The 11,798-nt window shown below is 52.4% G+C and overlaps 5 protein-coding genes across 5 annotated transcripts; 4 read left to right on the forward strand and 1 right to left on the reverse strand.

Annotated features, from left to right (window-relative positions):
* The first annotated feature begins 133 nt into the window (after positions 1–133).
* On the forward strand, positions 134–2,164 carry BJX67DRAFT_143204 (putative amino acid permease). Its single transcript, XM_071024695.1, has 4 exons — positions 134–261; positions 313–319; positions 367–527; positions 599–2,164. Exons 1-4 carry the CDS (start codon positions 233–235, stop codon positions 1,914–1,916), a joined length of 1,515 nt encoding a protein of 504 aa, XP_070885252.1. The 5' UTR covers positions 134–232; the 3' UTR covers positions 1,917–2,164.
* Positions 2,165–6,403, forward strand: BJX67DRAFT_143127 (RNA dependent RNA polymerase). Its single transcript, XM_071024694.1, has one exon. The coding sequence runs from the start codon at positions 2,413–2,415 to the stop codon at positions 6,334–6,336; it is 3,924 nt and encodes a 1,307-aa protein (XP_070885253.1). The 5' UTR covers positions 2,165–2,412; the 3' UTR covers positions 6,337–6,403.
* A 1,014-nt stretch (positions 6,404–7,417) lies between these two features.
* Positions 7,418–8,979, forward strand: BJX67DRAFT_382081 (putative clock controled protein (Ccg-8); the record flags this gene model as incomplete). The annotated part of the gene is made up of 2 exons (XM_071033153.1): positions 7,418–7,724; positions 7,808–8,979. 2 exons carry the CDS (start codon positions 7,418–7,420, stop codon positions 8,977–8,979), a joined length of 1,479 nt encoding a protein of 492 aa, XP_070885254.1.
* Positions 8,980–9,411: 432 nt separating this feature from the next.
* On the reverse strand, positions 9,412–10,212 carry BJX67DRAFT_382082 (uncharacterized protein; the record flags this gene model as incomplete). Its single annotated transcript, XM_071033154.1, has 1 exon — positions 9,412–10,212. One exon carries the CDS (start codon positions 10,210–10,212, stop codon positions 9,412–9,414), a length of 801 nt encoding a protein of 266 aa, XP_070885255.1.
* A 685-nt stretch (positions 10,213–10,897) lies between these two features.
* BJX67DRAFT_382083 (uncharacterized protein) lies at positions 10,898–11,599 on the forward strand (the record flags this gene model as incomplete). The annotated part of the gene is made up of 2 exons (XM_071033155.1): positions 10,898–11,148; positions 11,215–11,599. 2 exons carry the CDS (start codon positions 10,898–10,900, stop codon positions 11,597–11,599), a joined length of 636 nt encoding a protein of 211 aa, XP_070885256.1.
* Between the last annotated feature and the right edge of the window lie 199 nt (positions 11,600–11,798).

The raw sequence follows: 11,798 nt of genomic DNA on the forward strand, positions 1-11,798 counted from the left end.
AAACCCCGTCCGGCTTATTGTGTCACGACTTGAAATGCCATTGCGTTCGTCAGAGTTACATGCAGCACCCGATTCCTCGTCCGCACGCAGCCGACACTCGAACCGAGTCGACATCAATGCTGGGTTGAAGCCGTATCAAATGACCCTCATTAGTCTGCGTTTTCCTTTCATGACTTAGGGAGTAACACACTGATTCTCGATAGCCATCGGTGGGGCAATTAATACCGGGTTGATGATAGCATTTGGGAATGCACTCTCAAGGTATGGATGCAGATCATTAAAATGCTTGCAAATCCTAACTGCGTGTCATAGATCAGGCGTAGGCTTCCCCGTTCAGGGCATATATGAACGTACTAACTCTAGAAGCCTGCGTCGATCTTAATTTCCTACACTTTTGTCGGCTTTATAGTCTTCCTGGTGCTTTCTGCACTCGGGGAAGTCGCTTCCTTTTCGCCAGAGCCAACAACTGTGCATTCTCATGCCAACCGCTTCTGCGGCCCGGCGTTGGGTTTCACATTGGGGTGGATGTAAGCTTCCAAGCTGCGTGAAACTCCTTGAGTGTCTAGCAACTGACTTCGGGATTCGATTGGCATTCCAGGTACTGGCTAAAGTACATGATTGTCATCATAAACCAATTGACCGCAGGCGTCGTCGTCATATCGTACTGGAAGAATGTCCCAGTTTGGGATACAGCGGCCTACATTACAGCGTTCCTGGCTGTTATCGTCAGTATGAACTATTGGAGCGGCCGGTTCCTCGGTCGGTACGAAGTTGCCTTGTCGTCGTTTAAGGTTCTAGTAGTGTTTGGACTGATGATCCTGTCTCTTGTCATCGCGTTCGGTGGAGGCCCAGACCATGAGCGGAAGGGATTTCGCTACTGGAGATGGCCTGGAGCGTTTGCTAATGCGGATGACAAGGGTTCTCTGGGAATATTCCGCGCCATCTTTCGGACATTTCCCTCCACCACGCTCTCTTACCTGGGGACTGAACTTATCGGCATGGCCGTGCTGCATACGCAAGAGCCTCGAAAAGCCGCGGCACGGGCAATCAAGCAAACCTTCTATCGAATTTTAGCGTTCAATCTTGTCGTGGTCACTCTATTAGGAATGGCTATTCCTTACGATGAAGACATACTAGCGGTACCCATATATACTTCCAAGCGAAGTGCGTCCGCATTCGTCGTGGCAGTCCAGATGGCCCATATCGCTGTGCTACCAGATATCCTGAACGCCTGCATTCTCGTTTTCGTCGTCTCTGCGGCTAGCCGAGCTCTTTGCATGGCGACAAGGATTATCCGCGAACTCTCCCTGGAAAAGAACGCCCCCGTCTTCCTCCGTCACACAGACAAGCGCGGAGTTCCTGTGTATGCTCTAGGGGTGAGTGCCACGCCAGGCTTATTGGGATACCTCAATCTCCTCACAATCTCTGGACGTCTCTGGAGCTATTTGGTAAACTTGGTCACTATGTTCAGCATTCTAACGTGGGTATCCATCCTCATTATCCATCTAGCGTTTGTGCATGCGCGCAAAGCTCAGCAAATACCGCCTGATGAGGTTCCTTTCAAAGCGCCCTTGGGGATTTTTGGTTCATGGATTGCTCTGGTGCTCTGCATTTCCATCCCCATCATGAGAGGGGTCGAACTGTCTGATCGTAACTTCTATAAGAATGGGTTAGACGTCGGTGCTTTCATTACCTCCTATCTAGGACTTCCTCTCTACTTCAGTCTCGTGCTTGGGTATAAGGCCCGAAGCAGACGCAGGAGCCGCCGTGGCCACGCGAAGGTGGAATCATTAACCACGAGGCGGAGAGTCGAGAGCCTGCAGGACACGGAGACTGATGGCGCAGTGCAAGGCGCAGTTCCAGCCAGAGAAAAGCCGCCGTGGAAAGGTCAAATTCTACCTGTATGGCTCATATAAGGCATCGCCCTCTTCCCAAGCACACGGAAGGGTTCCAAGGCCAAATGCATTCTAACTCAGGGGTAAAGTTTTGATGTTACGCTAATGAACCATGTTGGGAATCAGTGTGCCTGTTGTTTGCAAACATCGTGTAAATATCCATGGACAGCTTGTGCTTTGAACAAAAAAAGGGTCTTGGTTGACAGCCTCAGCGTCAAGAGCACCAACAGGATTCTTCGGTGGTGGTTGGTGACGACCCACCTGCGAGTTCTCTGCACGCTCATCACTCCAGTCTCCTGTTCTGCATTAATCCCCGCCTCAGTCCTCGCCCCTCCAATCTTGTCTTCTTCGAGTCGGCGCTTGTTTTCTGGAGAGAATTTCCGTCTCCAGTTCTCTCCCTCCAATATGAGGGCCGCTGACATTCCTCTCCCGTGATGGACGGCCCGTCAATCTGTTGACAACCCACCCGCCCTACTGATATACCATTGAGATATCATCTTTACCTATTTATCCCTCTATGTCTGCGCCTGCGTCCGACAAGAAGAAGCGCAATGCAACCCCCACAATGCCAACACAACACCCACGCACCCCCCTAAAATCAGGCCAGGAACTCGAGCGCATCATCGACTCCCTCAACGACCAGTTCAGCCTCGACATCCCAAACCCGCGGTTCTTCTCACCGGGCGCAAGTAAGCTCGACACGCCCCAGTGGCGGAGCTACTATGGACTGCAGCGCCTGTATTACAGCAAATTCGTGGATCTGAATCAGGTCTTGAATGGGTTTGAGGAGTGGGTTTGTTCGCGGAATGCGAGTGATGCGGTATTGTTGTTGGCGAAAGTGGATGGGACGCGTGGGACTGCTATCTCTCATGGTGCGGGGGCCCAGGTGTTGATTGCGCAGCGGGAGAGGGAGGAGAGGTTAGCTTATTTGATGAAGTTGATTGATGATGAACTTTATCTGTTGAGTAAGGGGTCGTTTCCCAAGGCGAGGATGGAGAGTTTGGAGGCGCCTTCGTCAGTTTTGGCAGCGACGCCCCTGAAGAGAAGAATATCTACAGGGGAGGATTCTTCGGACGAGTTTCAAACTGCACCGAACTCGCCGGTGAAGAATTCTGAAAGTGCGGTGCCTGAATCCGCGGAGGATGGCGGGTTTGACCAAGTGCCTAAAACTGAGGGAGTACTCGAATGTGCTTCTACGTTTGTTGAAAGATTGACTGCGGCGCCCAACAAGTCTCTGCGATATGACGCTGTTACCGGCGCGCAGAATGCTGCCAACTTCAGCTTCTCGAGTTTTACCCCGGACACAGCAAATTATTCTCGGGACTCCCGCGTCGAGCGAGTCGAGACGTCGTTCAACTCCACAGTCACCCTTGCAACGGAGGCGATGACGGACTCGGGTTCTTATGATGACTCGGTCGTAGCGCACATGCTCAGCGAGGAAGCGACCCTTTCCCGAGAGTTCACTTCTAATGGGGGCTCTTTTGAAGAACCACGTTACTCTGCCGAGGGAGACATAGTGGCGGAGCTTCTCCAGAGCGGGCCTTTCTCTCTTGAGCATTCCCTCCCTCCCTCAGTGTCGCTCCGATATCGCTATGAGTTGGAGAGAATAGGTCGGGCATGGAACGTGCCCCTTAACCGCATGCTCGCTGGAGATAGCATCTCCTTGAAATATGATGAGTTCTGGAAGTGGATCGAAGGGCATAGCCAGCGGGATGGGAGGCCCATCCCGGAAAAGCCAGCCCGCAAAGCCTGGGATGCCGCTTGTGGAACATTCAGAACAGAGAAGCACTCGGAAGTGGTTGTCCTAACCGGAGATCTTGAATGGTGCACAAAATCCGAGCCAGGTGTCCTGAGACTGAAGTTGAACCCCCTGAAGACCGAACGCTCTTGCCGCTTCCACCGTCGCTTTAGCCCAGACAGGTTTCTCAGCCTCACCCTGCCTGCCCCAACTCGGCCGCCAAGCTACCTCCGTCTTCCCTCCCATCCTGCTCTTCTGCGTGAGAGCATCGCACTGTGGTTGACGCAGAATCCACATAAATGCTTGGGGAGGACGTGGAAACCGTTCTACGTGAAAGAAGTCACACAAAAACGGAAGATAAAAGCGGAGCCAAAGTTCAGAGTTGACTTCTTTGCTATTGATGGAATCGATTTCACAGGCCATTTCAGCCCGTCGTTATATCGAGTCTCTCCAAAGGATGAAAATTCTGACAGCCACTCCCCGATGGGCCTTGAATCCCTTCTCGAATGGCACTTATCTCCAAGAGAAAACCTTGATCAGACCAACCTCAAGCTGTTTCAACGGATGTCGCTAGGTCTCTCCAAAACGTTTGCCACAATCCTACTAAAGCCGAAGCAAGTTCTCTATCTAAGAGACGATCCAGGTCACCGAGTCATGAATGACGGCTGCGCTTTGATGTCGAGAAAGCTCGCCAATATGATCTGCGACTCCCTGGGGATTACTGGCAACACTCCAAGCTCCTTCCAGGGGAGAATTGCCGGGGCCAAAGGGCTGTGGATGGTCGACTCACACCATTCCCAGATCTCGGCAGACGGCAGTGATGTCTGGATTCAGATATCTGATTCACAGTTGAAAATAAAGCCCCATCCTCGGGAATGGCAGGAGCCAATAGACGACGAGCAACTAACCTTTGAGGTCGTCAAATGGTCGAAACCCTTACATCCTGTTGATCTAAATATCCAACTTCTAGCAATCTTAGATCATGGGGGTCACGTCAAAGACTATATTGCTGGCCTCGCCCGACTCGGTATTCAAGGGGTGGCGCGAGATTTCTTCGAGGTTCTCAGGAGCAACAGTCCGATGCTTTGCCGCAGTCTTGCCCAAAAGATTAGGCCAATAGCAGACACCGGTGCTGGGTTCATGATTCAGAGCCTGAGGCGCTTGGAGCAGTGGATGACAGATGATGTCGAGGCCATAATCCGGTTCTCGGAAGCCGGTTTTGCGCCTCGCGACTTTTACCCTCTTCGCAAGCGACTGGGAAGGTGTCTGTGGAGCCTGCTGAAGCGATATGTAGAAGAACTACGGATTGAAGTGCCCCTCTCAACATACGCCTTCTGTATTGCGGATCCCTACGGTGTTTTGAAGGAAGACGAAGTGCATTTTGGGTTTTCGACCAACTGGCGCGATGACCGTGGTCTGTTTGAAGACAACTTACTAGACGGCATTGACGTGCTTGTTGGACGTCTCCCCGCCCATCTCCCATCCGACATCCAACGTCGACGAGCCGTTTGGAAGCCAGAGCTTCGGCACTTTAAAGACGTCATCGTTTTCCCTACGACCGGGGATATTCCGTTGGCGGATATGCTGTCAGGGGGTGACTATGATGGCGACACGCCCTGGATTTGCTGGGACCAGAACATCGTTCGGAACTTTTACAACTCAAGTCCGCCCAACGGAAACGAAAACCGTCCACCGGAGTACTTCGGTATCACGAAGCATTCCGTACCAATGCGAGAAATCCAGTCAATGACCGAGTTCCTCGAAAGTTCCTTCACGTTCAACTTGACGCTCTCCAATCTAGGACGCTGCACAGTGGAACACGAGAAGTTGTCGTATGAAGAATCAATTGACTCAAAGAACGCGAAGGATCTCTCTTGCCTACTCAGCCACCTTGTCGACGGTCGTAAAGCCGGTATACATTTATCAGAGTCAGCATGGCAGCAATATCGCAAAAAGATCAGCCCCAGTGTGCGGGAGTTACCAGCATATAAGAACGCGGACCGAAAGCCAAACAACGGGAACATCATCGACTACATCCGTTTTGAGGCCTCTCGCGCCGAGCGAAAGAAGGTGTTAACTAATCTCGAGGAAGCCTTTCCTGAAGCAGAGAATTCCCGTCACAGGGATCAAGACCTTGTTCAGCCGTGGAACGAGGCTCAACAGCAAGCGGAAGCGACCCCGCGGGACGAGAGCGGTACAACGCTGTACTCAGTTCTGAAGCAGACCTCCCGTAAAATTGACAGCCTTCATCTCAGATGGAGCCGTTCGCTCTCGGGAGGGACGGGCTCTTTCTCTCCCTTTGCCCTGGAGGCAGCAGAACAGGCCCGAGCCATCCCGCCTCCGGCGTCAGGAAACCACCCGATGATCCACGTTTGGCGGCACAGTCAAACGTCGTGGCTCGAACTAATGGCGTCATACGCATACCAGAAACAGCCGCAGTCAAGCTTTGCCTTCCACGCGTTTGGCGAAGTCCTGTGTCAGATCAAGAGCCGGAGCCTGCCATCTCGAACAGTATCCAACGAGATCCTCACGTGTTACCGGGTCAACCAAAAGGTCATTGCACGTCTAAAGGCCCAGGGCGAAGAGGAGGAGGACAGTGAAGGGGACGAATATGAAGGGCATGAAGCTATTGAAGCGATGCTATATGGAACGGCGGGCGTAGGAGGATACTACGACCCAGACGACCGGTTATCGGTAGAGTAGATTGGATATATTTTGGGATACCCAGTGAAAGAGCGTATGTACTACGAGAAGAGAAACTTGAATAATGATAAGAAATTCTGCGAAGGAGCCTGAACACAGGGTCGGCCTCATGGGCCAAAGCAAGCTCGTACCTAGGTAGGTACATCGGAAGGTACCGAGTCCATTCCTCCTTCCTCTTTAGGGCTGGTAGAAATACAACCCCCCTCATGGAAGGCGGTGTTGGGGGACAAATACCATCGATCACATGCGAGACCGGGCCGATTGAGTTTGGAAGGATGCGGTGCCGCTAGCCCCAAAACGGACAAGGCGGGGATGAGACTGGCAAAAGAAAAATGCCCCAACAAATCATCATGCCTGGACCTTCAAAGCAGAGAGAAGCTCGTGAATGAGGCCTGAAGAATCTCATTCTTATTCCTTCTTTGTATTATTTGTCTCTGGAGCATCACTTACCGGCAGCTAGAAGCGGCACCTGATCGGAGGGGCCCAGGTGGAAAACAGTTGGAGTCACGGGCATGAAGTGGTCTGGTAACTGGTTCCCCGAGCTCTGCATGTGATGTCAGATGCCGATGACGGTGCTTCGATCAATCAACATCGAGAGATTCTGGTGTTGGCCCTTTCATATTCAGGATGTTTGCTTCGGATTTGATGGAGGTTGCGACGGGCGTTTCTCAGGGCGAAGGCATCTGAAGCTTCTGATCGTCCTGGGGCATTTTCTGTCGGAGGAATCCCTTATATACGTAGAAGGCTGAACCATGATGAAGCCGTAATTAAAGGCTGCCAGAATCTTCGTAGACTCTCGTTTTGAACTTTCTTGTAGAATTTGGGCCGACCTAGCTCGGTCCTGGCTTGGCCTGCTCTGAGGATTTCTTCCTAGCCGCCGTCCAGCAGTCCTGGAAGTTGTTTTGTCGAGCAGAAGGAAAAAATTCTTCACGTGAAAGTCTCTCCAACTCGTTCCAAACGCCCAGTCAACAGCGAGTCCTCCGTTCACAAGGACGGAATCCGTTGATCGCCTCCGTCTTCCAGAGGATCCCATCCAGTTTCGGATTCCCACTGCCCGTTCCCTTCTCGACTCCGCGTCGCTATGGACCATAGCTCAGACAGCATGCCGACCCTGAACTCCTCGCTCTCTTCGGTCTCCGTCCACGACGCCACCGCGAATCCTCCTCTCTCTCCGGCAACGGCGAAGAGTAATTCGCCTCATTCGTCTTCTACAACATCGCTCGTTCCTACATCTCACTCTTCATCCGTCTCCTCCCCTTCTCAACATGTGCCCTCCATGATGGAGGTGGAAAATACAGCCGTCGCTGGGGACCGTTCTCGCCGCGCTACCAGTGTCTTGTCGATGGATGATCTTGAGGCTGCTCAGGCGCTTGAAGGGCTACGTACAGGTACTGTCCGCTGGCTTTCCCCTTCTCGTTCTTCATGATGGGTACTCCGATGTAGTTTCCGTAGGCTAACCCTGCTCCGCTAGACTTCGGCGCATCTCCTAGATCTTCACAGCAAACCACAAACTCCCCAGAATCCAACCCCCAACCAGAACCACTGCTCTCACTGTTAACCTCCTCACACCCTCTGATATCTTCTGCGATCAGCGGATCAGTCTCTGCCTATACCTCCTCCAAATCCTACTCACCCCGATTCAAGACCGGTGTCGAGTTCATCGAGCGCAATATCGGCTCTCACGTCGCCAACACCGTCAATAGCGTTGGTAAAAAGACGGGCGTGGAGAGCGGCTTGCGCTGGGCTTTGCAGAGGCACGCATCGACTTCATCTGACTCTAACCGGTCAAAGCGCCGCAAGGTCAGCGGCAATAAGCATCCCACTGAACAAGATCTGGAAAAAGGCCTGGATATAACGATGGACGGCCAGGCGATACCCGATACCCCGGACCTCTACCTCAACGAGTCTCTGCCTCCGTACGATGATGAGAAGACACCTAAGTACGATGAGGTTGGGAGGGAGAATTCGTCCCGCCAGTCTACTTGGCAGAGTCGGTTGATGATCTCGACATCGGGCCTCGGAGTTGCAATGAGCGAAGAATCGCTTAGGAGCTTACAGTATTGCTTAACTTGGCTAAGATGGGCCAATTGTCGCCTCGGGAAATCCATTGTTGCTCTTCAGGAGACATTGAAGGAGTGGGAAGCTCTTCCGCAGAAAAACGAAGGCGGAGTCTCCCACCAGACCCAGTTGTCGCAGCGCATCCAGGCTCTGAAGCAGGATGTTCTGTCTACCTTGAAACAGGTAGTAAATGTTGTCTCCAAATATGCTGGCGGAGCTCTTCCCGAAAACGCGCGCCATCTGGTCCGCCGTCATCTTACTTCTCTTCCTCATCGTTTCCAAATGGCGTCCACAGCCTGTACTGCGCCCAATTCGAATGGCTCGTCTTCCGAGGGCTCCAGTAGTGCCCGCCGGATCTTGGTGCTTGCTCAAGAGGGCCTGGATATGATGTCACAGGTCAGCGGGGTTGTCAACGACACCCTTGTCAGTGCTGAGCACTGGTGCGAGCGGCTGGGCCGCAAGCGTCCAGATAGCAAGAGCACCGACGAGGCTCAGCTTGGACCACACGAATATCCCGCCGACTTCAAGCAGCCCGTATCCGACGGTCCACAAGACACGCCAATGTCGGGGGTGGAGAAGGCGTGAGTCCTTGGCCCATCTACTGCTATGTCGATCATAGCAGCTGCCACATGGCAATACCCAAAAATATACCCCTTGAATCCCACCCGTTGTTCGGTTTTGACGAATTGATATTATGTCGATCTACTGCGTCGTCACTTTGCCTTCGCTGCCTTCTTTTTCTAAGCGCATAAAGAGTCGGTCCCTCTCGGGCAGCGTCGCGGGAGCCACCCTGTACGCCGTATCTCGTTTCTGTAAGGTCCATATTCTTGCTGTTGGTCCCACCCCGTGTCAATTATTATGTCGTGCCGTAACTACTCTAGTTCAGTATGCAGAGAAGGTTGAGCATCTCGTTGAAGAACACATCCAATTCCCAGTACTAGCTTTCTCCTCTCGAGCCTTGAAACATCGAACAACCAGCACCGTACTCCAGACCAAACACCTCCAACTTCACCCTCTCTATATCGCCCCCCTCCTCTCCCAAACATACCGGCCCCTCAAATCTCCCCAGCCCTGTCCCCTCCCCCGCTCCAAACACCACCTCCACCTCTTCGTATCAATATGGTTCTGCACATCCCACGCCTCAACCCGGCACTCAACCCTCAAGTAATGCAGATAAACGTGATAATCAACCCGGTACTGCGCAAAGGCAACCTCCTCCTCCCGCCTCGCCGTCCAATCCCTACCCTCCTCGCCGTCCCCCTCCCCCCTAACTGCACCAAGCCCCAAACTCTCCAATATACACGGTATATACAACTCCTTCTGCCCCGGCCCCATGTTCACCTCCCGAACAGCCCGCATGCTAGCCGGCAACATCGCCATCTCCCTCGCACTCTCCGTATTGAAGAACGCCGGACTCTTCCGCGGGTCGTAGATCCCCTCCCGCGCATCGTAGTAGAAGAGGCCCAGCGTGAGCGCGCCCAGGAGCCGTCCGCACGCTTTCTCCGTGCAGGTCAGCGCGTGCGTGAAGTGCGGGTATTCCAGGGGTCGCTCGATGCGGCGCTCGCGGGCTTCTCTGCGTTCGGCGTGGGCGCGGTTGCGTTCGAGCATTGCGCGGAGGGTGCTGTCCGGGTTTATTTTTGTTTTTGCTTTTGTCTCTATAAGGGTGGGTGCGGGTTGGTGGGCGTGCGCTTGGGCTTGTGTTGGTGCAAGTGGCTTTGGGTTTGAGGGTCGGTTTCGCAGGAGGTTTAGGACGTATTGGGCGTCTGGGCGGGTGTGGGTGCGGTTGGGTATGGGGGTTTCTGGGTTGTCTTCGGCCATTGTGTAGGTAGTTTGTTGTCTTGGACCGGTGGAGGTGCCGGTAGGAGATATAGATGTGGGCTTGCTTATCGCGCTTGTCGGTTTGGTTGGGATATGAGCAGGTTGGGTGGCTTGATACAGGAGGAGTGGGTGTGTGCATACTTATATTTGAGATGCGAAGTGAGGAAGAAAGGGGCATTGTTTGATGGAATTTTGTTCTGTTCTTTGTTGTTGGTGAGACATTGTTCTTTTGCTTTGCTTGCCTGTATGAAGCTGAGAGGATGAATGAGCTGGGGTTTTGATGCTTTGGTAGAGGCATCTGGATCTACCGGCCTTCTATGCGTTTTACTTCTGGACAGAAGTTTGGATCTGCTTAGAAGCTAATCCTACTCTTGATACATTGAAGAAAAGGAAGCTCCTGTGGTATTAGTTCGGGCTTTAGTTCGTAATACTTAGTTCAGAGCTATATGGATCTCGTTCAGGCAAGGGCTTGCTATTGATAGGAAGATGTATTAAGTTATTACTTACTTCTACTCCATATGTTCTTCTCTATTAGCCCCATTAATCATTCACAATCCTTTTATAAGACAAAGCGAAAGATTGTTTCTACATGAACCCCCTTCTCCCCCCAGTGTCTGCCGCAGTGGACCTTGGTTAGCAACACAAAACATCAACCTCAACCTCATTTTCCACAAACCCAGACAGAATGGCTCAATCAACCCCACAGCCAAACTCCGACCTTGAACCACTAGTCATCGCGATATTCCCCTGGATTTGCATGGGCACTTCGCTCCTCTTCATCGCTACCTTCTACCGGAAACACATCGCAGAGCTTGGTCGGTTCCTTTTCCCGCCCAAGTTACGGGAGATAAGTTTCGGGGCTGGTCTGACTGGACGGATAAAAGGGAAGTACGCACGGCTTGATAGAGAGCATGCCGTTGGAGACGGTGGTGTATTGTACGTGTCTGGGATACTATCAAACCGGTGCTGTGTGGTTCTAACAAGAAACAACTAACTTCACAGGATGGACGAGGAATTCCCCCGTGCTGTGACCGAGAACGACAACTCCAATTACGATGCCTCGACATCCGCAAAAGCTAGAAGCGGGAGTGACGCCCTGGACGGCAGCAGCGAGAGCTCCTCGCTCTCGAAGTACTTCAATGGAAAAGAATCGATTCTCCGCAAAGATATCCTCCTGGGAGAAGCGCTCCCCACAACACTTCCAAAAGAGGCAGACAACCCTGAAACCAGGAACGAAGATCAGGAGGGGCAGGGCAAGGAGATAAATCGACGAGTCAGAATCAGTGGGCCCTCAAACGCAGATATTAATGCAACTACGGATCTAGGTGCAGGGTGGATGCATGATCTTGTTGAAGTGGCAGTGAGGGGCTTGCAGCGGCTGTCTTGACCCGGACCTCGTTTCTTTTCTTTATTTTCTTTTTCCCCTCCCCTTTCTCAACGTTGACGTCATGATGTTGTTCAACGAGCGGTGTAGGGAATTGTGTTGAGTCAATGAAAAGTGATTTGTCAGGTCGGGCTACTTTGAAGAAGGTCGGGTTTGTTCGGCGCGAGAAGAGACGCAGTTTCCGCAGAGGAAGAGACATTTT

The sequence above is a fragment of the Aspergillus lucknowensis genome (assembly GCF_044049455.1).
Source record: "Aspergillus lucknowensis strain CBS 449.75 chromosome Unknown BJX67scaffold_26, whole genome shotgun sequence".
In the NCBI taxonomy this organism is placed as follows: Eukaryota; Fungi; Ascomycota; class Eurotiomycetes; order Eurotiales; family Aspergillaceae; genus Aspergillus; species Aspergillus lucknowensis.